The sequence below is a fragment of the Megalops cyprinoides genome, chromosome 2, assembly GCF_013368585.1.
Source record: "Megalops cyprinoides isolate fMegCyp1 chromosome 2, fMegCyp1.pri, whole genome shotgun sequence".
Taxonomy (NCBI): domain Eukaryota; kingdom Metazoa; phylum Chordata; class Actinopteri; order Elopiformes; family Megalopidae; genus Megalops; species Megalops cyprinoides.
In genome coordinates, this window is record NC_050584.1 from 39,785,001 (window position 1) to 39,806,611 (window position 21,611).

General features: G+C 46.4%; 1 protein-coding gene across 3 annotated transcripts in view; it reads right to left on the reverse strand.

Moving 5' to 3' along the window:
- Positions 1–15,148, reverse strand: part of tle2a (TLE family member 2, transcriptional corepressor a) — a 27,802-nt gene extending 12,654 nt beyond the window's left edge. For all 3 annotated transcript variants that reach the window (XM_036521273.1, XM_036521272.1, XM_036521271.1), the window contains exons 1-3: positions 14,632–15,148; positions 6,969–7,126; positions 629–692 (exon numbers count right to left, since the gene is read on the reverse strand). In XM_036521273.1, coding sequence (XP_036377166.1) covers positions 629–692; positions 6,969–7,126; positions 14,632–14,655 — 246 coding nt within the window. In that variant the 5' untranslated portion in view covers positions 14,656–15,148. The remainder of the gene's footprint in view (positions 1–628; positions 693–6,968; positions 7,127–14,631) is intronic.
- Positions 15,149–21,611: the final 6,463 nt, after the last annotated feature.

Below are 21,611 nucleotides of genomic sequence, written 5' to 3' on the forward strand. Positions count from 1 at the left end.
AAGATTCTACTGTTGCTAGGCAACTTCTAAACTCCAAAATTAGATGCCAAAAAGCTGGTCTAGCTGTCCCTTGCCAAGAACCAATCTGTGCCAGGTACGTAACACCCCTGGCCACAGCAGGCGCTGTGCAGCTTCGCTACTTTGGTTAGCTGCGGGATCAAAACTCTGCATAAAATCTGATTTCAAGACAATGCTGTCTGCGTGCGCATTTTCACGCCAGTCATTAATGAGAAAGGCTTGCATACTATGGTTCTACAGCCGGAAAATCTGACATTTGGAACCCAAACCTGCTTTTCTGCAGCAAATGAATGGGACTGTTCTTTACGCTGGTTGGATGAGGCTTGATCTAGAAGTCGACTGCTTCTAGCTTGGCAAAGGGAATAGATCAAGCTGAGTTCAATGACGACCCGTGGGGAGCCGATGAGCAGGAGTTCAGTCAACGACCTGCTTCCAAATCACCTGGACTATACCACTCACACAGTGACTCAAAATGCACTTCATGTCCAGTGGAAGTGTATCACACAAGAGTTTTCACAGAGAGCCGTCAGAGCTCACTAGCAGCATGGAAATGCAAACAGAATGAGCGGTGAAGGGGGAGGGAACTGTATGCCAGGGGGCAGAGTCTCACCATCACATAGTGTCTCTGGATTTCCGTCTTCTCCGTGGCCAGTTTCTCACACTCCAGCTTCAAGCTGTGGGAGAGAAGAGAGTAGAGAGATGAAACCTGTGTCTACCTGCACGACCTCTTCCACTGGACACTTCCATTCTACCAACCGTCGCCGACCCTCCTGACCCTGTAACCCCAGGCTGTCTTATCTGATGGCACCCGTGTGCCACACACCAGCAGCAGCACCGGGACAGCCCGGCCCACCAGAAGAAGCATGCACACCCGTGTTGGTCTGAGGGGCCACAGACAGCGTCCAGCACATGCCGTTTCAGTCAGGCCAGCCTGTGAGAGAACTGGCACTTGAGGTGAATGCATACTGCCGTTCCCTGCAGAGTCAGTCTGTACACGTGACAAGCAGGTGTACAGGAATCCTGAGCGGAGCTCACGGTCCTTTAAGGGACGACCTGCCCCCCCCCCCCCCAATGTCTTCTATAACTCACACCCCCCACCCTCCCCAAAGACCTACCCCCCCTCCCCTGTGTCCTCTATAACTCACCCTCCCCCCGTCCCCCACACACACCCCAATGCCCCAGCTGTATTTCACCCCCACCGTGGCCACGGCGACTGGTTTGGAGGAGACAGATTTATGCAGAGGGAATGCAAGGGCCTGGGAAATTAGAATATGATTAATGCCGCAACATTACCAGGCTGCAACAGGTAATAACAGCACATCCACTCCCCTTCAGCAGCCCCATGCAGTCGCCGAAAATTGACTCATTTATCACTGCGAGTGAGGGAGGGGGGAAGGGAGGAGAGCGGGGCGGGGGGAGAGAGGGAGACTCAATTCATTCCCTCGGTGGGTTTTATTACAGTGAAATTGCCTCCGTGCAGAAGTCACCCAAGATTTCTGAGAGCTGGCGATTCTATGTACCTGCTTTATGAGGGATTCTTTCACCTGGAAAGATTTGCTTCATCTACATTTTGTGATGCGGGCACTGTCCTCTCCAAGTTGATGTGCAGGCTTAGATCATTTAAAATGCACAATATTCGCGAGGTGCTTTTCAAGAACATCGGTTTCCTGGTTACCACCGTGGAGACACTGGGCAGCACAGGGTTGCATTCAATGGATTTCCCAATGGCAATGCCAAAATCACTCACCCTCACATCAGTGGTTTTATCAGTTCCCTTTCTCTCCTCATATCTGTGATGGTATTAGATCTCTGTTCAGTCAGGTAAGTTTGAGTCAGCCAACTGCGGTGCAGCCTGACCATTAAAACTGACCTGATTTGAAGCATTACAAAAGATCTTAATGCCAAAAGATCACAGCCAGACACCTTATGTGCGCTCACATATTACAACAGAGACAGCGATGGATGCTTTCACTATGACTATAGCCAGCCACACAGAAGAACAATACAATCACATACTGTATTAAGAGTGGGGTTACAGCAGAGACATATCCATACAGCTTGTGTAGAACTAATGCAAAGTTACCTATGAGAGAAAATTGTGGGTGTGTCCGTATGTAAACACACGTGTGCGTGCTTGTGTGTGTGTTTACGTGTGTGCGAATACGCAATGATGACTGCTTGACAGAGAGGCATGGGTGAGGGGGCAGCATTCGTACTGCATGGAGAAATGATTGCCTGTAATAATTAGTCCCTGGATCAGCATGAGGGACAGCATGATGATGGAGTCTGGATGCCATGCGCTTCCAATCCCTTCCCCATGGTGACAGCAGATAAGATGATCATCGGTACGTGCAACAAATCTGCTGGCTGCCAGTCCCCCGACAGCTCTGTCACCAGCGCACCATTACCCCCACGTCACACTTAGAGAACTCGCACGCACTCTCTCACAAACACACACACACACACACACACACACACACACACACACACACAAGAGCGTGTTGCTGCTTCAAGAAAATTAATGCTATTGCCCCCACACACCCTTGCACCAAACCCCACCCACCTAGAGTGTGGCCATTCATTTACATCTGATTAAGTGTTGATGAAGCCATCCTCTTTAGCAACGCAGCAAACTATTACTGCACAATACTCTCACACCCACTGAATGAAGCTAACTACAGGGGCTCATTCAATCAACCTGTGAGTGCAAATAACCACACAAAATGTAAGGAATGCACCCCACCACAGAACTATCCCTAATCACTCACTAATGAAACTTTACGACATACCCAAGATGGATATCACTCATCACACACTTTTGAGACTACTGCACAAGCATTCACTTTACAATAACATTCTCACAAACATAAATGGTAAAACCCCTTAATCAGCACCAAGTCTCCAAACCAAGACGACAGTCAGACACACACACGCACACATAGGCATAGGCAGAGGCACACACAGCAGCACCTCACACATGTGAACATAAAGAAAGCTTGGCCACATTCCAGTAACACACATATGTACATATAATGAGCCCCACCACATGACTATACCCACAGCGCGCGCGCACACACACACAGGGAGCCAGGCCACACGAAAATACCACACGTATATACACGTACCACAAGGAAAACCTCAATAACAAAGCCCAAGCCATACACAGACTTGACGTGCCACACACGGGACTCCGAGCTTTCTGTGGTTTCTGTGAAAGAAGGCACCAGGATATACCAGTTTAATTTCACAAGACTGAGCAACTGGAGTGCAGCGTTTCCTACATCCCTGTCAGTCGTCAGGGCTGCTCCATCATGTGCCTTCCAACCTGAATGGGATATTTTTTTTGCAGCGTTTAATTTTTCTAACTGCATTCCATTGTATTCACTGGCATTTTTGACACTTCCCCCGCTGTTGTCGCACAATTTATTTCCCTTCCGTGCCATCATCCGGCTTGATGCCTTTTTGGTCTTGCTGTCTGGCTGTTCCTACCCTACCAATGTTGGAATCCATTGAGCGGCCTTGCGGACTAACCCACAGACCTGCCTCAGAATCACATGAGGTGCAGGATCCCCGCGTATGACCACGGCTATCATAACTTCATCATTACAGGCAAACTGTGGTCTTTGAGGCGCACCAAACTCTCTGATTTCTGGCTTTGTCTTTATTTTTAAGTTGCAGTGTTTACCCTGGGATTTTGGGCATGAGGGAGTTCTAACAAACACAAACAGCCTGTTATGTTGAATAATTGCTATTCTTTATACTCAGCATTTAAAAAAAAAAATCACAGAATGGTTATGTTTTGAATGAATAAAAATATACTGTACATAATTGTTATGACTGTTCAACCCCTAACATAATACTCTATTACCTGAACACACAAACACAGTTTAGATATTTAACTGTTTAAATAAGTATTTTACATTGTGTCCATTATTGCAGTCATACATCATTATGCTATTACACTCAAATTGAAATCTACTCTACATGGTATAATACTAGCACTGTTTCCGTATTAGTCTTTTCTGCTGTTTGCTCGTCGCATCATTTCAAGCCCATTATATTTGCTCACATCCAACCACCCAAAGCACAAGCTACATAAATACAAATCGAAGGGGTGCCCTTGGGGGTTGGGGTTGGGAAGGGAGGGAGAGTCAATGAACGTACAAATGTGGCACATTCGCAAACAGAGCTGCAAAGATTAAGGTGAAGAGTTCAAAAGCCACAAATCAGGCTAACTCTGTGGCTAAGGCAATGGGCCCTTTGCCAAGGCAGACTGCCCTGACTGAAGAATGCCCTGGTGCAGGCTGCCCTTGAGTATCTTGAGGGGCTGTATTTCATTCTCTGAGTGCACCTTGAATTTGCACACGTCCTTTACAGTCTCTAACAAGGACATATGTGTACGTGTGCCAGTTACACCCTACCCCTGTGCCATGTGTGCATATTTTACCACGGGCACAAACAGCGTTTCAAGTGGTGTGTGTGTGAGTGTCTACATCTGCGGGTGTGTGTTTATAAGGATAGAGAATTAGTGTAATGAAAGCCTCCTGTCAGCGGTTCCTTTCTGCCTCCATCCTGTCTGGGTGTTAGAAGTTATCAAAGAGCAGCTGCTATCCCAGCCCATATCACACACAGGCACACACATTCCTGCATGCTTTCCACACAGTGCTAGACACCAACACACTGTACACCGGCACACCGCACCCCCCCCCCCCCCCTTCCGTCTTTCCTCCTCTTTCCCCCAATCTCAGGCGCCTCTGTCTCTCTCTCACACACACACAAACACACATATACAGTGGCGCGCGCGCACACACACACATACAGACACACACACACTCACACACACACACACCTCTCAAGCTCATCTCTCCTAATCCCTTTACCTCCGTCTCTTCCTCGCTCTATAATCCTTCTCAGCATCAGCAATCAGGCACCGGCCACGATCAATACTACAAAAAAAATAAGCCTTTCCATTTATAGCCCAGATCTAGCAGTGTGGGGGTGTTTCTGTTGCCAGGGTGTGTGTGTGTGTGTGTGAGCGTGCGTGAACAGCAGACCAGGTCAGGCCTCTCCTTGGGCCCCGATTAGCTCCACTATCCCTCGATTGCGTGAGGGACAAATCTTTCAGCTGAGCGCTGGTCAAGACCTGAGAGACCCAAGCCACCTGAGCCTTGTGCCAGAGCTCAGGTCCAAAGCACAGTACTAATAAGCTACTCAGCCCTCTCTGTCCCGTGCCAATCTGGGAAAAGCGCTTTGTTATGCCCGACTGTGAGCACACAGGCAACTGCTGAATGGAGCCACATAAGCTATAGCCTACCTCAGAAGGGTTGACAGAGGGGGGGAAACGGTAGACTCCTGCCTACAAGGCACGCTCCCCCGATTGGTTTATGGCTCACGTTTTTGCTCAGGTCCGCTGCCATATTGCATCGACGCCTCATATGTTACGCTACTGCGCTGCTCTGTGACTGCAGCGCGCTGCAGTGTTGAAACCCTGACGAACCGCGCTCCTTTGCTGCCAATTTAATTGTGCGTGATGAAACCGGTTTCCGCATTCAATGTATCCAGCACATTACATTTTATATAAGCTAAGCAGGTGGAGAGAGCGCTAGGCTTCCTCATGGAGCCAGTACACTGCCTCAGATGTCAGCGCGAGCTTTTTTGGGGGGGGGGGGGGGGGCTGGCTCCCAGCAGAGCACACTCACGTGTGACAGCAGAGCTGCAGGCTGGAGGTGAGAGGAGTGTGAACATGGGAAGTGAGAGGGGCACATTGGTACTGAGACTGTGAGATCGTGGACTAATGGGCCCTGTCCCCCCAGCGCCGGTGGGAGCCACCCCGGCCCCTCCGGTCCCCTTTCTGGAGGAATGTGTGGAATCAGCGCTCCTGTTGAAAGGAGCGCTCCTGTTTGTACTGGGGACGGGGGGGCGGGCACAGGGCCCAACAATAGGGGCCGGGAGAGGGTGGATTTCCCAGATTCTGGCTTGCAGAATCAAAGCCGGGGCTGTGTGAAGGTGTGCCAAGAGGGGGGAGGAAAAAACCTAGGGAATGCCAGCGAGAGGCCAGAATCAGAGCCCGTCTGCCTGGTCGCGCTGCATTCCTATTAATCAGAAGGCATATCAAACACGCACAAAGGTACAGACAAACACAGATCTGCGTACACATCAGAGGGGTGCGGCCGCACCTTGCCTCCGCTTCACTGCCTCTGACATCTGCCCCCCCCCCCAACCCCCTACACCCCAGCCACAGGGCCAACACAGACACACACACACACACACACATGCACACGCACGCAAAAACATATACATAGCCACACAAGGACAAACACAGGCACACATGAGCATGCACACACACATAGCCACACACCAATAAACAGAAAAACAGGCACACAAACACACCCGTGCGTACACACACACACACACACACACACACACACACACAGAAGAACGACAACAGGCAGACACACACAAGCACGCACACACAGACACACACACACCAGTGCACACACGCACGCATACGTACACAAACACATGGCAGCTTATTTATCACCTCTATTTAACATTTCCTCATTACGCCTAACAGAGGACAAAGAATAAAATTCTGGTGACCCCCCCCCCCAACTCCACCCCACATTTCCCCTTCATTCCTCTTTATTCCCCTCCCAGTGTAACCTGGGTGCCACAGAGCTCGTTCATCTCCGCAGGCTAGTGTAAACAGCACGGCAAGAAAAAAGCCCATTAAGTGCGTGGAGAGTGCACCGCGGGTCATCGTCCTACCCGCAGGGGAGAGGCCAGACCGGGCAAAGACCAGCGCTCTCTGCCCCCTCCTCTCATCATCTGGTCACGCTGAGCGCTGGACCTCCAGAAGCCCCGGCACCTCCTCTCCTGTGGGAGCTGAGTGAGCGGAGGCCCTGTGCTGTGACCCCAGTGCGTGTACATGCGGGGGCGAGCCGGCCTACCTGTGATACTGAGTCTGCAGGAACTGGAACTCTTCCTTGATGCGGTCCAGGGTCTCAGGGTAGGTGAGCTTCAGGGACTGGGGCGTGCCCGACGCAGCCGCTGCTGCGGCTGCTGCCGCAGCTGAGGCCGAGGACCCAGGAGGCGGCTGGAGAGGCGCCTGAAGAGGGACAGAAGGTACAGGCTGAAACCCTTCCGAGACATTGCAAGCAGTATCAAAAAAAAAAAAAAATCAGCATTACTTAATGAGAGCTCTGCAAAAATTAGCAGACAAACATTTTCAGCTTTTCCAATTAATCAACATATAAGCAGTCAAATACAATTTCATTAGAAGATTACTGGATGACACAATTCAATATAAATAATACTGGACGGCGGGTAGAAAACAGTTGCGTTTTAATTTAAAGTGGGCCTCAAATGTACATTTTATAAGGGACAGGGGGAATGAGCAAACAGCAGGGCTGGCGAACTGCAATCCAGCAAACGGACCGCCTTCAAAGTGATGCGAGCGGCATGGCTGAAGGACAGAGATGAAAGAGGAGGAGGGGGAGCGAGATGAGAGGGATGGGGAGAGAGCTGAGGGGCTGGGAGTGCAGGCCTGTGACAGAGAACAGGGATCAGCCAGAGAAGAAAGACAGAGAGCATGTTAAGGGCTAGCTGTATGAGAGGTGCTTGGACAGAGGGAGAGAGGGATGGGAACAGAGCTGCATTGGGACACTTGTTAAAGTTAGGACCCCACCAGGTCTGCACCCCCCCATCAGCCCAGCCCTTCCCAGCAGAGCACACAGTGCAATTAGGACCTTAGGATAATGCACCAGGACAGGCAGACAAAGCCCTCCTCGCACCAGGGCGGGAACTGTCTGTCTGTCTCTCTGTGCCTCTGTCAACAGAGACCCACAGTCCAGCTCCATAAACTACCCCCTAAAACTTTCAGCACCCGGTGCTTTAACCCACGTTGAGAACATTGGCTTTTATATGATGAAGAAAGGGAAATCTCCAGGACTGTATTCACTGAGTACTAGTTTGCTCACATCTAGGCCACTGACCCTGTGAACCAGCACACCACACCAATTATGCAGTATTAATTAGAAAGGGAATCCTGCTCACTCAACTCTACAAAAAAAAAAACAAAAAAAAAAAAACACCTCAAGTGTGAGCAATGGACGGACTGCCAAGGGAGCAGACTTTAAGAACCCCAGTCTTTATTCATGGCTCCTGACTCTTCCCCTCACAGGCAGAGTGACAATGTTGTGAGAGGCAGACGATGCAACCCTGTGCATGTGCACATGGGGGGGGTGCAAAGGAGCAAAAGAGACAGGCCAGGTTTGCGCAGGGGGTGGGGGGGTGGGAGTGGTGAAAGCTGAAGAGGTCACATGGTGTCAGAGGCAGCAGGCTGGAAACGAGGAGCTGACACCGGCAGGCAGAACAGAGCCCCCCGCGCCGGGGCTCAGGAGAAGGCATTGTTCCGGGCCCTAACGAGCTCTCCTCTCTGCACTCCCGATTCAATCTGCTGTCCAGAAGCCTCTTCTCAGAGCCCGGCGTGCAGGCAGGGGGCACACACACCACAACTGCCCTTCACTCACTGAAGAGGGCCCGCATACGGGGGGGGGGGGGGGGGGGGGTTGGTGTTGGGATGTACCTCTCCGTTTCTCTCCTTTTCAGTACCCCTACCCCCAAGCTGTGCTTCAGCAAATGGGAGTGGAAAAAAGCCTTCTAAAAAGTTGGATGAAGTGGATGAAGAAAGTGGTAAAGAGGAGCTGTGACATGCCCCTGGGATAAGGGGCTGACATGTTCAGAAGAGGAGAGGAGATGGACAGCTTCAGCTTCTGAGGCTAAAGAAAAGAGTGCTGTTTCAGCTATCCCAGCTCTGACACACGGGAGATGAATTTTGGTTGTATCTCCAGTTCAGATCACAAGCCCATTTAGAGACATTTAAAGCAAGCAGGCAAATTGCTTACATTTTTTATTAAACACCTTACTAATACTTTCCATTTGTTGACTGGCTCGAGAAGCATTACACAATCAAATTCAAAGTAACCAACACACCAGCACATTCAATTGATGTCATCACTTTAAAGTTGTCAAGCTGAGGAGTGCCTGTGGGTTCAAACCCATGGAGAAGGGACACTGAAATGTTCCTAAAGCTGCTTTATCTCAATATCTGCAGTGCAAATAAGATGCATAATTTGAGTACATAACGCTTTACACAAGTTCTACTGTTACCGTAACAAAGGGCATCTGCTAAGTAAGTGACAATGTGACGTAAGTGACAATGTGATGTAAGTGACACTGTCCTGCCTGGGATTCCAACCCAAGACCAACCCTGTCTCCTTTAGTGAGACAGTAATCTGGGCAGGAAAGATGAGGTCTGCTGCACCGATTTGACCCTCCCCTCCTACGGCGCACTGAGGTGTTGGGAGAGCTCTGGGGGAGGGAAGTCAGGAGCGTAATGAGTCTAATCAGGGCTAAATAGAATTCAACAGTTCTTTAAATAGGGGGAGCCTGGCTGCTCCATCCCATGATTATCAGCTAAGGGTGAACCTGCCGCCGCATATAGTCTGGCTGCTGTTAAAAATGTTTTGCACAGACACACGCGTGCGCACACACGCAGATGCACACGCACACGCACACTAAGGATCTCAGAGACCATGTGCTGCTCCCAGCCTGCAGTCATTGCTGTTTTTATTTCTCTCACCCTCACTACAGAGCAAAGTACCACCAGACCAAAATGGCCTCACATCCATCTTCCCACACACACACACAAAATGGTGCACAAGCTAGGAAATACTCACACTTGCACAAACACACACACACACACAGCATGTGAAGTGTAATGGTGGTCCCCTTCAAAGAACCCGACAATCTCAGTGCAATTCCCTCTCATTACCATCGGTCCGCTCCCTTGTGCTCTCTCCCTCCCTCTGTGTGTGTGTGTGTGTGAGTGTGTTAGAGAGAGAGACAGAGAGAGAGATAGATGAATCCTGCTGTGCTCATCTCGTCAGAGCTCCAGACTGCTGTTCTTTTTCATTGTGGTTCCTCTGCGCGAGCATGCAGCACTTGCACACTCACAATCAATGACTGAAGTACAGGGAATACAGAGGCTCTTTACTGAGTCATTCCCTTTGCATGTTTCCATGTTACAACCAAAAAACCTTACCACAGATCTTCACATCTTAAACCCTTGGAAATTCCTGTTTCTAAACTCAACCCTGTCAATATTCTCAAATCTGTGACAGCTTCAAGAATTTGACAAACCATGCCAAAAAATTACCCCCCCCCCCATTTTTCTCCAATCCAGGATGACTTTCCACAAAAGGCATGCACCCCTAAAATTTTAATCACTGAAAAGAAATTAACTCCCCTCTTAGAGGCTCAACTCAGACTGCATTTAACACATTCAATCAATTTTCTTCCTTGCAATGATAGTTGCCCAGACAGAAAGCCTTCGCTTCTATGGTCATTTCAAACATGAGCCGACACATACTACAGCCTGGTACAACTTAGCGTTACACATGACAGAGCTGCACACCTCTGGAAGCCGAGGACACAGGACACATCTACAGAGGGACAGAGACCCATAATTCCACAAGTTTATGGGGCAAAGGAGGGGGCGGCCCTTGTCCCTGACCAATTCCGCTTCACCCTTCACAGCAGCTTTGCTGATTAATGTCCCTGCAAGTTGAACCAGCTAATTGTATGGTGCTTTCCCAGGAAACAAATCATTAGAGTAAACACCCAGCCATGCTCACATATGCTCGCCACAGAGAGTTGAGAGAGAGAGACCACCAAGAGCATTGTGGTGAGAGGGAGGGTAATGACGGCAGGCCATAAATTCCCACAGGGCCAAAATGCCCCCTCCCCCCCACAGGTACACCTGGATGGTCTCACCCTCCTGATTGACATCTGAAGTTCAAGCCTCATGACATTTTTTTAGCAATTCAGTTCTTCTCATATTATCATCCCCCCCCCCCCCCCCCCCCCCCAATGCCAACATACTCCAGCTGCTGCTCCACTTCGCTGATCCCAAACTCCAGCCATTCTGCACCCAATAGAAATCTCCACTTCCTAAAAAGGGTTTCAAGGCACCCGTGTCATTAGCGCCACACGTTCTCCGTTTTTAACATTTATTTGAAAGCTCTTTATTCAAATTTCCCCGCTGTCTGGATGCATTAGTACCTGAGAGAAGCCTGTCTGTCAGCTGTGCTAATCAGAGTAGGTGCCTTCTTTTATTAGCTAACCCGTGGAGTGCTTGTTCTTTCCGTTCGGGGAATTTCAGCGCCACGCCTTCACGACTTGTGCAAACCCAGAGCAGACGCCAGTCACCGTGCAACTCTTTACGCTGCAGTCTCCCCCCTCAAGCGCTCTTCCCAAAGACGACCCTGGAGATTATGTACGAACGCTGGCAGCACCGGACACCGGGTGTCAATGAGCAGCCCGCGGTCTCCCTCCCTCCGCCATGCGGCAGAGGGCACTGCCTCCCAATCTGGCTGAAGGGATTCCTGGATCAATGAGCCTCAGACAGACAGAGTAACGGGTTTGCAGATTCCCGGCCGCGCGGGGATACCTCGAGGCTTTTCATGTTGAGCGCGAAATTATGGATATGAGCCAAGTGAAGCTCCGTTGTTGGAGCCTGGTCCTTTAACTCCAGGTGGTCCTCAGCAGCTCGGTTTCCAGGAACTGCTGTGAAATAGCAGGTTCCCTATTTTCAACAAGCACTGTCAGTAACGCACAGGGCTGTACCTGACAGTTGGTCAGGACAGTAATTATGGAAATAGTAAACAACCCAGCTTTATCATTTTGTTGGTGCTATATTTAGTGGCTTGCATGACACACAGCCAAGTCCTAGAATCCCCATTAGACAAAAGCACGAAGTCTCCTGTAGCCAAAAACATCACATGGACGGCCTGACAGTCAAAGATTAGCTCACCTAAATGACAAAGCTGTAGTTTAGGATGAGCTCTCACGATACAAATCAGTGGGCTATGTTTATTCCTTTAGAGGATTACACCTGCAAATTCTACACGACGGTAGGAACACAGGCTTGATTTGTCCAAAATGTGGTTCCAATTTTGATGCCCAAATAGAGATTACAGTGTGGAGTGTGTATGTGTGCGTGCACGCGTGTGCACACATACAGACACACTCACATGTGCATAGGAGGTATACAAGCCCAGTGAGTAACGCCCCAGACAAACCTCTCCCCACACTCCCACACAGCTGCATGGGGGACAGTGAATGACAAAGTAGCAGCTGTGCTACACCACCAACCTGCAAAGTTTAAACATTGAAACATTTCGATCTGCTACAGAACTCTGGGGAAAGTCCAAGCCTGTGTATTACTGCCACAGCCACACCACTGGAAGATGGGCCAGCTGTCTGTCTGAGACAAGGGCACCGCAACCAACTGCAGCCCTCTGCTGTGCCACACAGGGATATTTCTCCTCTTTTTATTATCCTCTGACCAGCAGACACCTTTTATTCAGAGAGACTTACAGAGCATGATTTACTTAAGCATGAATGCAGCATTGGCCAGCAGAGTAAGAAGTAATCAAGCCATTGCGTGCATAACCTCAGACAGTAGAATCAGAGATTACTTCATGAACAAGACACACGATTAGTAACTTGAGTTTACATGCCAATCAGACACTGGAAGTCTCCTGGCTTCAGGCCCCCCTTCCATTCTCTCCGCCAGCTATTTCCTTTCCACTGCCATTTTATTTAAGGTGCCAAAATAACAGACCCTTAGTAAAAGTCATGCACAAAGCAGGCTTGTCTAGACTCACACTGCTGAGAACAATTTCAAAGGCCTTGTCCAGTAAGCACAACCGCATCCAATCTTCTCTTCCACAATGTTAGCACAGCATGCATGCAATTGTTCACATATCACAGCTGGCTATGACACATAGTTCAAGAAATGATCCTGAGCAGGTTCATTAACTAGTTGTTGAACAGGGTTGTGAAGCTTATGCAATGTGGCCACTAACCCAGTTGGAACACACCTTTTAAAGTTCTTAGCAATTATACAATGCTAACAGGGCTTAAGAGCCAGGTCACTGATCAGTACCATGAGTCTTATACAAGTCTTACACTAAACAGATAAAAGCATTGGTTTTCAATAGCTTTTCTGAACCAGAGCCGAAGCAGCTCTTGCAGATGGGGGGGGGGGGGGGGGGGGGGATGTTAATAGACAGGACCCGTTTTTAAATGTGGTAAGTTGCTCTCTTGAAGAGGAGGCGATGGGTCCCCGGGTGAGTGAATTTCAGTTAAGAGCGGTAACCACAGCAGAGCGTCTCTCCCCGCAGAGCCCTGCATGGCTGCGCGAGATCCTCCTGGCGAGGAGTGACGCTCCTGACCGCACAGCGCTGACACTCTGAGGAGAAACGCAGTCGTGTGTTGGTCGGGAATCATGCTGTTCCCACACCTTCACACGGCGCGTCTGCTCCTGTCCCATGGAATCACAGACATCAAGTTAAAGGCTCGTCTCCACTGCTTCAAAGCACACTGGAGGTGGGGGTGGGGGTGGGGCAAACGTTGTGGGTGCATATACTTTGAATGAACGGGTCACATTTCCTGTGGAGATTTTATGCATTTTGAGTAATCGCTCCAGCTATTTTGAAGGTACAGATGAATGCTGTACCCAACAACTGTGGTTGTTCAAATACTTCTCACTGACTCCACAACTGAGATCAAAACGGCAATAGAAAGCTACGGTTTCTCAGATCTACAGGCACACACTGCATCGCAACAATTCGCAACATGTAGGTGAGATTTTCAAAACTTCGCTTTAAAATGTGCACACACACACGGGAATGCCAGTGCATCAACAACGACAGTGTGGAAGGCTCAGCTCAATTTCTCGAGGAGACATCTAGATCAATAGGATCCTCGTCATCAATTTAGTGATCATTATTAGAGTCTGTATACCAGTAGATAGTATATGAACGAAAGCCCGCCGAAATAACTCTTCTCTGGGATATTCTATGTGATTAAGTAAGTGTGTCAACACCATGAGTCACGAGATGGAAGAGTTCAGTTGCAGTGGAAATCAACTCCTCTCCCTAGGTAACTAGCTAGAATTACAGTTGCGTCAGTACGGTATACAATATACCTAGCTTAAAAATATTTAAATTTTGTACTTGCAAAGCCGAAAATAGACTGTAAAGACGAATTATCATCCATTTACATATTTAATTATCCTTAGTACAGAACTGTTGCTCTCTCTACTTTTTTCTAAAATCGACAACGAAGTACAAGCCGATCGCGTTATCACCTTAACTTTACCTCTTTGGACATCAACAAACGAATACAGTATGACCCACTGTGGTTCGTGTCCACCCTCAGTCTCCAAACATTTGACGGCACTTAGAGATTTCTTATTACTAGTTACTTTGCTATGGACAAAATAAAATAAATAGCAGCCAGCCTAACCCACGGAGCGATACATTTTAAGTCATGATTACAACAATCACTTTAGTGCAGAACAGTGAGTCTGCCTGCTCGTTAGCTCAAGTTTTCATATCGTGTATACAAGTACACTAACTCCAACATACAGACAAAACACTTATTCGAAGGTTAGGAATTTTCCCAAAAGAGCATATATGATCGTTTGAGCAATGATTATTTGTCACGTTATCGTTTAACTAGCTATAATTGCGTTATACGTACCGGTGGTCGATTCTGTGGGAACATTTTTGGATGTCCGCAAGCTTAATTTTTCGTCCTCTGATTGTTTAACAAAAGATTCCGAGAGAAACTGGATAGTGTTTATTTTTGGTTTCAGAAACGCATCGGGCCTGGTCTCTGAGGCGGTGGTGTGGAGGCTCGTCTCGGCTCGCTCATTCCCTGCTCAAGACTCCCTTTGTTCTGTTTATCTCCGACACAAAAAAAGAAAATGCAATATAACCTAAAGATCCGCCCGATTTTCTCAAAGCCCAAATGTATATAGCGTTCTCTCCACGACCCTTTTGCGTTGGAAAAGCTATTTCGCTCCGCTAAAATCCTGAATGTTTTTTCCACCCAAACGTATGTTCTTAGCACCAATTCTGCCAAACAAGAAAAAGGTAGCTAGTCTATCTATACTAGCCAGCCAGCAATACTACTCAGCTCTGGGAAGGACAAGACATTCAACGCAGCCGCAACCTCCTTTGTCTCGTTCGTTGCCCCACTCTTTTCGTAACACACTCCTTTCTCTGCCCTCTTTCTCACTCTCTCCTTCCTTTCTGATCCCCTCCTGATATTCAATGGGGGCAGACGGGAGTTTTTTTTTCTTTGAGAGAGACAAGATGCACAGTTGTTGCTAGAGATCGAACGAGGCTAACTAGCTGTAGTTTTACCTAATTCTGCGAGATACACATTCCAAACATTATGACTTTATCTGTTCCTTTCATTCTTGACTTGATTCTGGTGTTGTTCAGAAACCAACAATATGTGACTACATTTCGACAATACCGTGTATTTAAAAAGGTTTATTTTATTTTCTCGATTGCAAAGTAACGGCTTAATTGTTTGTTTTACGTTAAATCATCGTCTTAAGTACATACTTTCTTTGGAAAATCGTGTTTATTTAGCTTGCTTGAATAATATTACAAAAGTCAGGGGCAGAAGGTGCTTGGTGACATAGAGATTGCATTAGTCAATGTAAATCTCCAAATTGGTTATAGAAAAAAATAATTACACATTGTTAGATTGCTAGTAAGATATTTCACATTTGTCGTACTTTTGCCACCGAAATTCCTATTTGTATTTACTGAACTGTTTGTATCTTTCTTCCTTTGCAACAACTCCCTCTAAGGATCGACCGGTTTTATATTCATGTAAATTTTCCAATTGAAGTTGGGGGTGCAACGGAATTGATCAATGAATGAATGGAATCTCCACGTGGGGCTCACACATCTACAATCAACACAAGCAGTATTAACCAATGAATGTCTCATCTCCCCACGTGGGTTGACCCATCCGTTTGCTGATTGGAGAAAGCAGCCATCACGGTGCCGCACACGTCAATCAAATAGACCGAGTTAGCCAAAGACGACTTAACTCTTTGGAGGCAAAAAGAATAGAGTGGGGGATGGAGTTGTTATGGTAATTGTGAATTGCACAGAGGATTTTTTCATTTCGTCCGTTTTACGTTACCGTTTTTCGAATGGACAAACTTGTGCACCACGTACTAACACATTTATTCTTAATGGTCATAAAACAGATTTTGTCAACATGCAATCTTCAATAGGAAAGAGTGATTCATCCCTGTTTGTGCGGTCAGTTTTTTCCGCTTTAATTTACTTGTCGAATATATCGACGTGAATAGTTCCCTGAATTATGCTGGCCTTTGAACATCGTAACTAAGAACAAGCTTCACAAAATCTGAACACCTCTGTTCAAAAAGCAAAATACTACAGGACAACAGACATTCTGAAAGACTCCGAAAATGAGTTTATGTAAATCAGACCAGAAACTGGATACAGCAAATGCAACTTGCACGGGACAGCGGGCTTTGATGGAAACACCCATTTAAACCCCTTCACAACTCGGTCAATCACATCTACTGCCCCTGCACTGTCCTCCTGCCCCCTCACTCTGAGCATGCAGAGAAAGGAGGGTGCAGGTAAAGGGAGGTGGGGTGGGGTGGGGGGGTTTCTCAAACAAAGGGGAGGGGTAGATCATACAGAACAACTTGAGGAAACACAGTCAGGCGCGCGACCTAGCCTCTCTCATTTTGCCTCACATGTGTTGCCAAGACTAGTGTTTGTAATTCGGAGAGGGAAAACTAAGTAAACACTCAATAGGGAATGACAGAAATGGGCAGCAGGCATCTTGATTGCATTAGAATGCCAGGATAGTAAAGTCTCTCTTTCTTTTTGCTTCCTGTCTACGATGTTAAAACATGCAAATTAAGAGGTTTCTAAATTACAAGCGAAGCCCAGTTTTGTTGTTTCTGAGCGGCAGACGCTGAGTGGGTCAGGTCATGCAACAGCCCATGCATCACAGTGAATATCACACCTCTGATCTGATTGCTGTCCCTTACAGCAGACCAATGGCTCTCCAAAACCGGTCATCTAAAAACGATCTGTTGGATAATGTGGATAGTGTAAAAAAATGTAAGGTCACAATGATTGTAATTCTAAAAAAATTAAACAGCTATTGACTTGCCCCATGGTACAAAAGTAACCTACATAATAGAACAATCATTCCACCAATTAATTGTCAGGTATCAGTATGTTTCTGTCCGTAGGATCCAAAAAGCAAGAGGAAGAACCTTAAAAATGATATTCAAAGCACGTGAGGATTTGTACATTTATGCCTCCACAGACTGGCCCATAAAGATGAGAATATTTCTATAAAAAAAGGAAAAGAAGAAAGTCCTGGAGACATTTATTAGTATTCTGGTGACACTGCCCCTTTAGCAGGTCTCATAATTAGAGAGACAGATATTGGAAAAGCAATTTTCTGACAGTGGAAATCACAACCTGCCAGAGGTGGAGCTGAAAAACACAGAGCGAAGGAGAGAGGAGGAGAGAGGGAGAATAAGACTGCCAGGGGAAGGGAAATAAAAGGAGAAAAGAGAGGGGGAACACAGAGGAGATAGACCAACAGAAAAACAGGGGGACAGGGAGAGAGCAAGCATGAGAGAAAGTGTGCGAGAGAGACGATATTGCAGGGGGGTTTTTTTTCCTATGAATTTTAATGCACATTCTGGAGTCTGCGATTTTTTTATTGGAAAAAAAAGTGTCTTCAGAAATATAATGATGTGTAGGGTACGACTTCACGTTTCATGTTGGAGAGGACCAGCAGGGGTTGTCTGTAATTACATATGGTTGAAGGTGGTAAATGGTGAAGGACATTTGGTCAGGTCAACCTGGGGAGAGGGGCTGCTGGATGGGGTTCATTCAGGGCTACAGGCTTGGTATAGGCCACACTTGTAGAGAACCCACCTGCATTCACCTGGTCACCTGAGCAGCTTCACATGCTGAGAAATAAGTGTCCACCAGGACCAGGAAAGATATAAATTTAAACCGTACAAAAAAAAAAAAAAAAAAAAACTGTACATGCTCATACATGATGAACATTTACTGTACCTGAAAAGAAACACAGAACTGTTTTATTATGAATGTTTTACTCAGAAATAATAAAATGTCATTGGTATTGCACTAAATGTTCAGAAATATTTAGTTTATGAAAAGCAAATTTACACACAGACATACACACACACACACACCTGCCTGTGGATGCTGCTGCTGCTGCCTGCAGCCTTGTTCATTTTTCATAATCACAACTTGCAGAATTGCGTTTGGAGAAAAAATTGGCAAGTACAAAGCAAGCAAAAAGCTGTGGGTAAGGTAAACTAATGTTCACTCGAGGCAAATGACTACAGCCAAAAAGAGAACAGGAGGGAGAGAGGGAGAAAATGAAAGAGTGAGGAGTGGGGGGAGGGGGAAAGGGGGGGGGGGGGGGAGTAGAACCTGATTAGCTCATAATGTTCATGACAGAACTATGAAATGGCTATACCTATTAAAGAAAACAATGCATCATGACTGTAATCATATTTCTTATCAACATTTATGCAGCCAAATGGCCTTTGAGGTCGCACCATTCATCACACAACATAATTATAAATCTGTATATGTATAAATACTTTTTTTGCCTTATTATAACTAGTAGAATAAGGAAAGCAGGATTGTGTCATGCTGAGAAGACAAAAGAGGGAAACTTGCAGAGCCTCCTCTGACTGTGCTATGGACACAGGGAGGATTCAGGGAATGAGTGCAGAGGGACCTGTCAGGTTCTCACAGGACGGCGTGGGGACAGCGCCGGCCCAGCGTGGAGGTGACGGACAGGCAGACAAGGCCACAGTGTTGTGGTGATCCCCTGCCCCCCAGCAGACAGGCCCGCTGTCAGCGCAGAGACGGCAGGGTGATTTATTGGGCCCTTCTCTCCTGGGAACCCTCCCCCTTCCCACTACTCCATCCCCCCTCCTCTCTGCTCCTGGCCCTGGGGGCAGGGAGGGGGTAATGATCCACATCATCAGCGACACACACACACACACACACACACGCACACACACAGACTGCTCACGCATATGCACACACGAGCACTGACAGAAACTCGCTCAGTTTGCCCCCGCAGGCATGTGAGGCAGGGCAGTGAGGAATTCCATAGCTAATTCTTGCCGTTCACTGCAGTAAGGATCCACACATGACATTATGCAAAACACACACCACACTTAATGCCAGTATTCTCGGTGCACATGCGGTCTGGAAGAATAACATCCCCAAGTATGATTTTGCGGTATGCACGAACAGGCATTAATCCTCCGTCTCACACATACACACACGTAGATGACAGACACATAGACGACAGACACATTGGACCCTGCGTATTTTATATCCTGTCACTGCAAATCAGATGCTGAATTTCGGTGCTGCAGAGCGCTTTAATATTAGAGGAATATCCAAAGACAGGCACAGACTGTCTTACTAACACAGAAAATCTCCACTGCTGATGGGCGCTCTCTCTCTCTTTCACACACACACACACACACACACACACGCTCACACAGATTTCTCAGCAGTCAGCTGTACAAGCCTTAGGAATAAGCAAAGTAAGGAGAATAATTTCCCATGGTCTTTATAGGTCAATACCAATCACTTTCCTTAGGAGGGGGGTGAGATGGTGATGAGTGCTACTACCCACTATCTTAATAATACTCCAACACCTACTCTCAAACCACCAGCGCTACAAATGGCATATAAAAATAATAGCCAATGATCACTGCTATTGCTAGATAAGTCTGTTTTCAGCAATGTTTGCCCAATGTTGCCAAGGCTATAATATTTACATGTTGTCTTGCCTAGCTTCTGTCTCCTGAGAGGACACAGGTTTTCCTTTGTAACTGAAAATTCTTAATTCTCAAACTAGTTTTTCCATGTGTGGGAGGCTTCCTTGAATATTGGTATATTCTGTGCACAATAACAGGAAGTGAGCCTCAGTTTTGACCTCTCCCAAATCATGTGTCAACCTAACCTTTTCTCTTTGGCGATCTTGGACCATTTTATGGCCAAGCTGTGGTCATTACATCTGTACTTGGTTAGCATTTCCCTGTCTTGCATTTTGGGCCCTTGTTTACCACATATTCCGATGGAGACTTGGGGACTAGATAACATCCAAATTACCATCATTTCCATGTGTTCCATGGTTTAATTTCCCTGGGACCCCGTAGTTTGTAATTTCTCTCATGATATAAATGTGTTGTATGAAGTGAAAAAGGGGGAGCAGGCACAATTCAGCCATGCAAACATGATTGGTTGTACTCCTAAAAACCTGCAGGGGGAGCACTCTCATTATTTCTCTCTCATGCATGTGCGAGTACACACACACACACACACCTAAGGCAGTCAGGCAGCAAAAAAAGGAGTGGCCAGGGAGTTACCTTTAAATGTACAACTGTGCAGATATAAAACTTTTATTTTAACTTCATTGATTGATTGCTTGATTGATTTCACAAATAGCAACCTTGTCAGTTTTAGTATCTTCCATCAGTAGCTTTGTCCTTTTGACTGTGACCTCTACTTCAGTAAAACTGAACATTTTATCAATGACAACATAACATACAAACATAAGAATAAACATATAAAATAAATACATAAATACATGAAACTACTTTTAAACTTGTCTAAAACACAACTCACTTAGGAAAATACCACTTTCAGATGGCAGTATTTTTGCACCTAACCTAAATGGAGTTCAATGAATTTATATTATAATTACTTCACCATACATGACCTTCTTGATGTGAAACGTTATTATCAAAGAAACCGAGTAAAAAAACTGACTGTAATCAAAATATTTGATAGGTGATAATCTTATCCTTTTATCATACTTGCTTACTAGGCATTACTTGAAAAGTACAGTCATGAATACAAATAAAAATGTGGACATTTACATGCTTTAAACAGAAAGGCTACATAAATTTAAAGGAATTAATAATAACTGTAACATGGTCTAATATAAATACAGGCAAGCTGAACCATAAAAGGACTTTACAGTGTATTCTGGAACAATATTAGTACATTTCAGTCTTGTCCAAGCGGATGCAAAGATCACATATTGTACATTGTCTTGTATGATAGCATGCACAAACAACTATAATAAGCATAATGCCAAATAATCTGGCACAGGCTTTGCCATGCAGTTCCAGATAACCCTTGCATCTACAACTGTAGTTTCATGTGTCACCGTGAATCCAAAACAATTCATTGTGAGCTGTACTTTCCAAGAGACATTGTGTAACTTCCTGTTTCATGCACCTAAATAGGAAAAAATGTGTGTATTCATCAGGAATGGATACATTCAAGCAAGTGAGCTATGCAATCAAATAACTTCCTCAAATTAAGAGGGCACACGACAGTCTTTGAATATGGTAATTGCAAGCCCAATTCAAAACACACCCACAAACTCTTCCTTTAATTTGAAGGGAGCAACTGAATGCTGAATTTCACTTTATTACTCATGACTGCTTGTTTAAATGTACTTATTCCTTATTTGTGCATCTATTTATCTCACGGAGGTAACTGAAACAGTCATTTTGAAAGTTATGGTTTGCTTAAGTGTATTGCAGTCTTTTGACAATGAGTCTGATATGTTCTTGACCT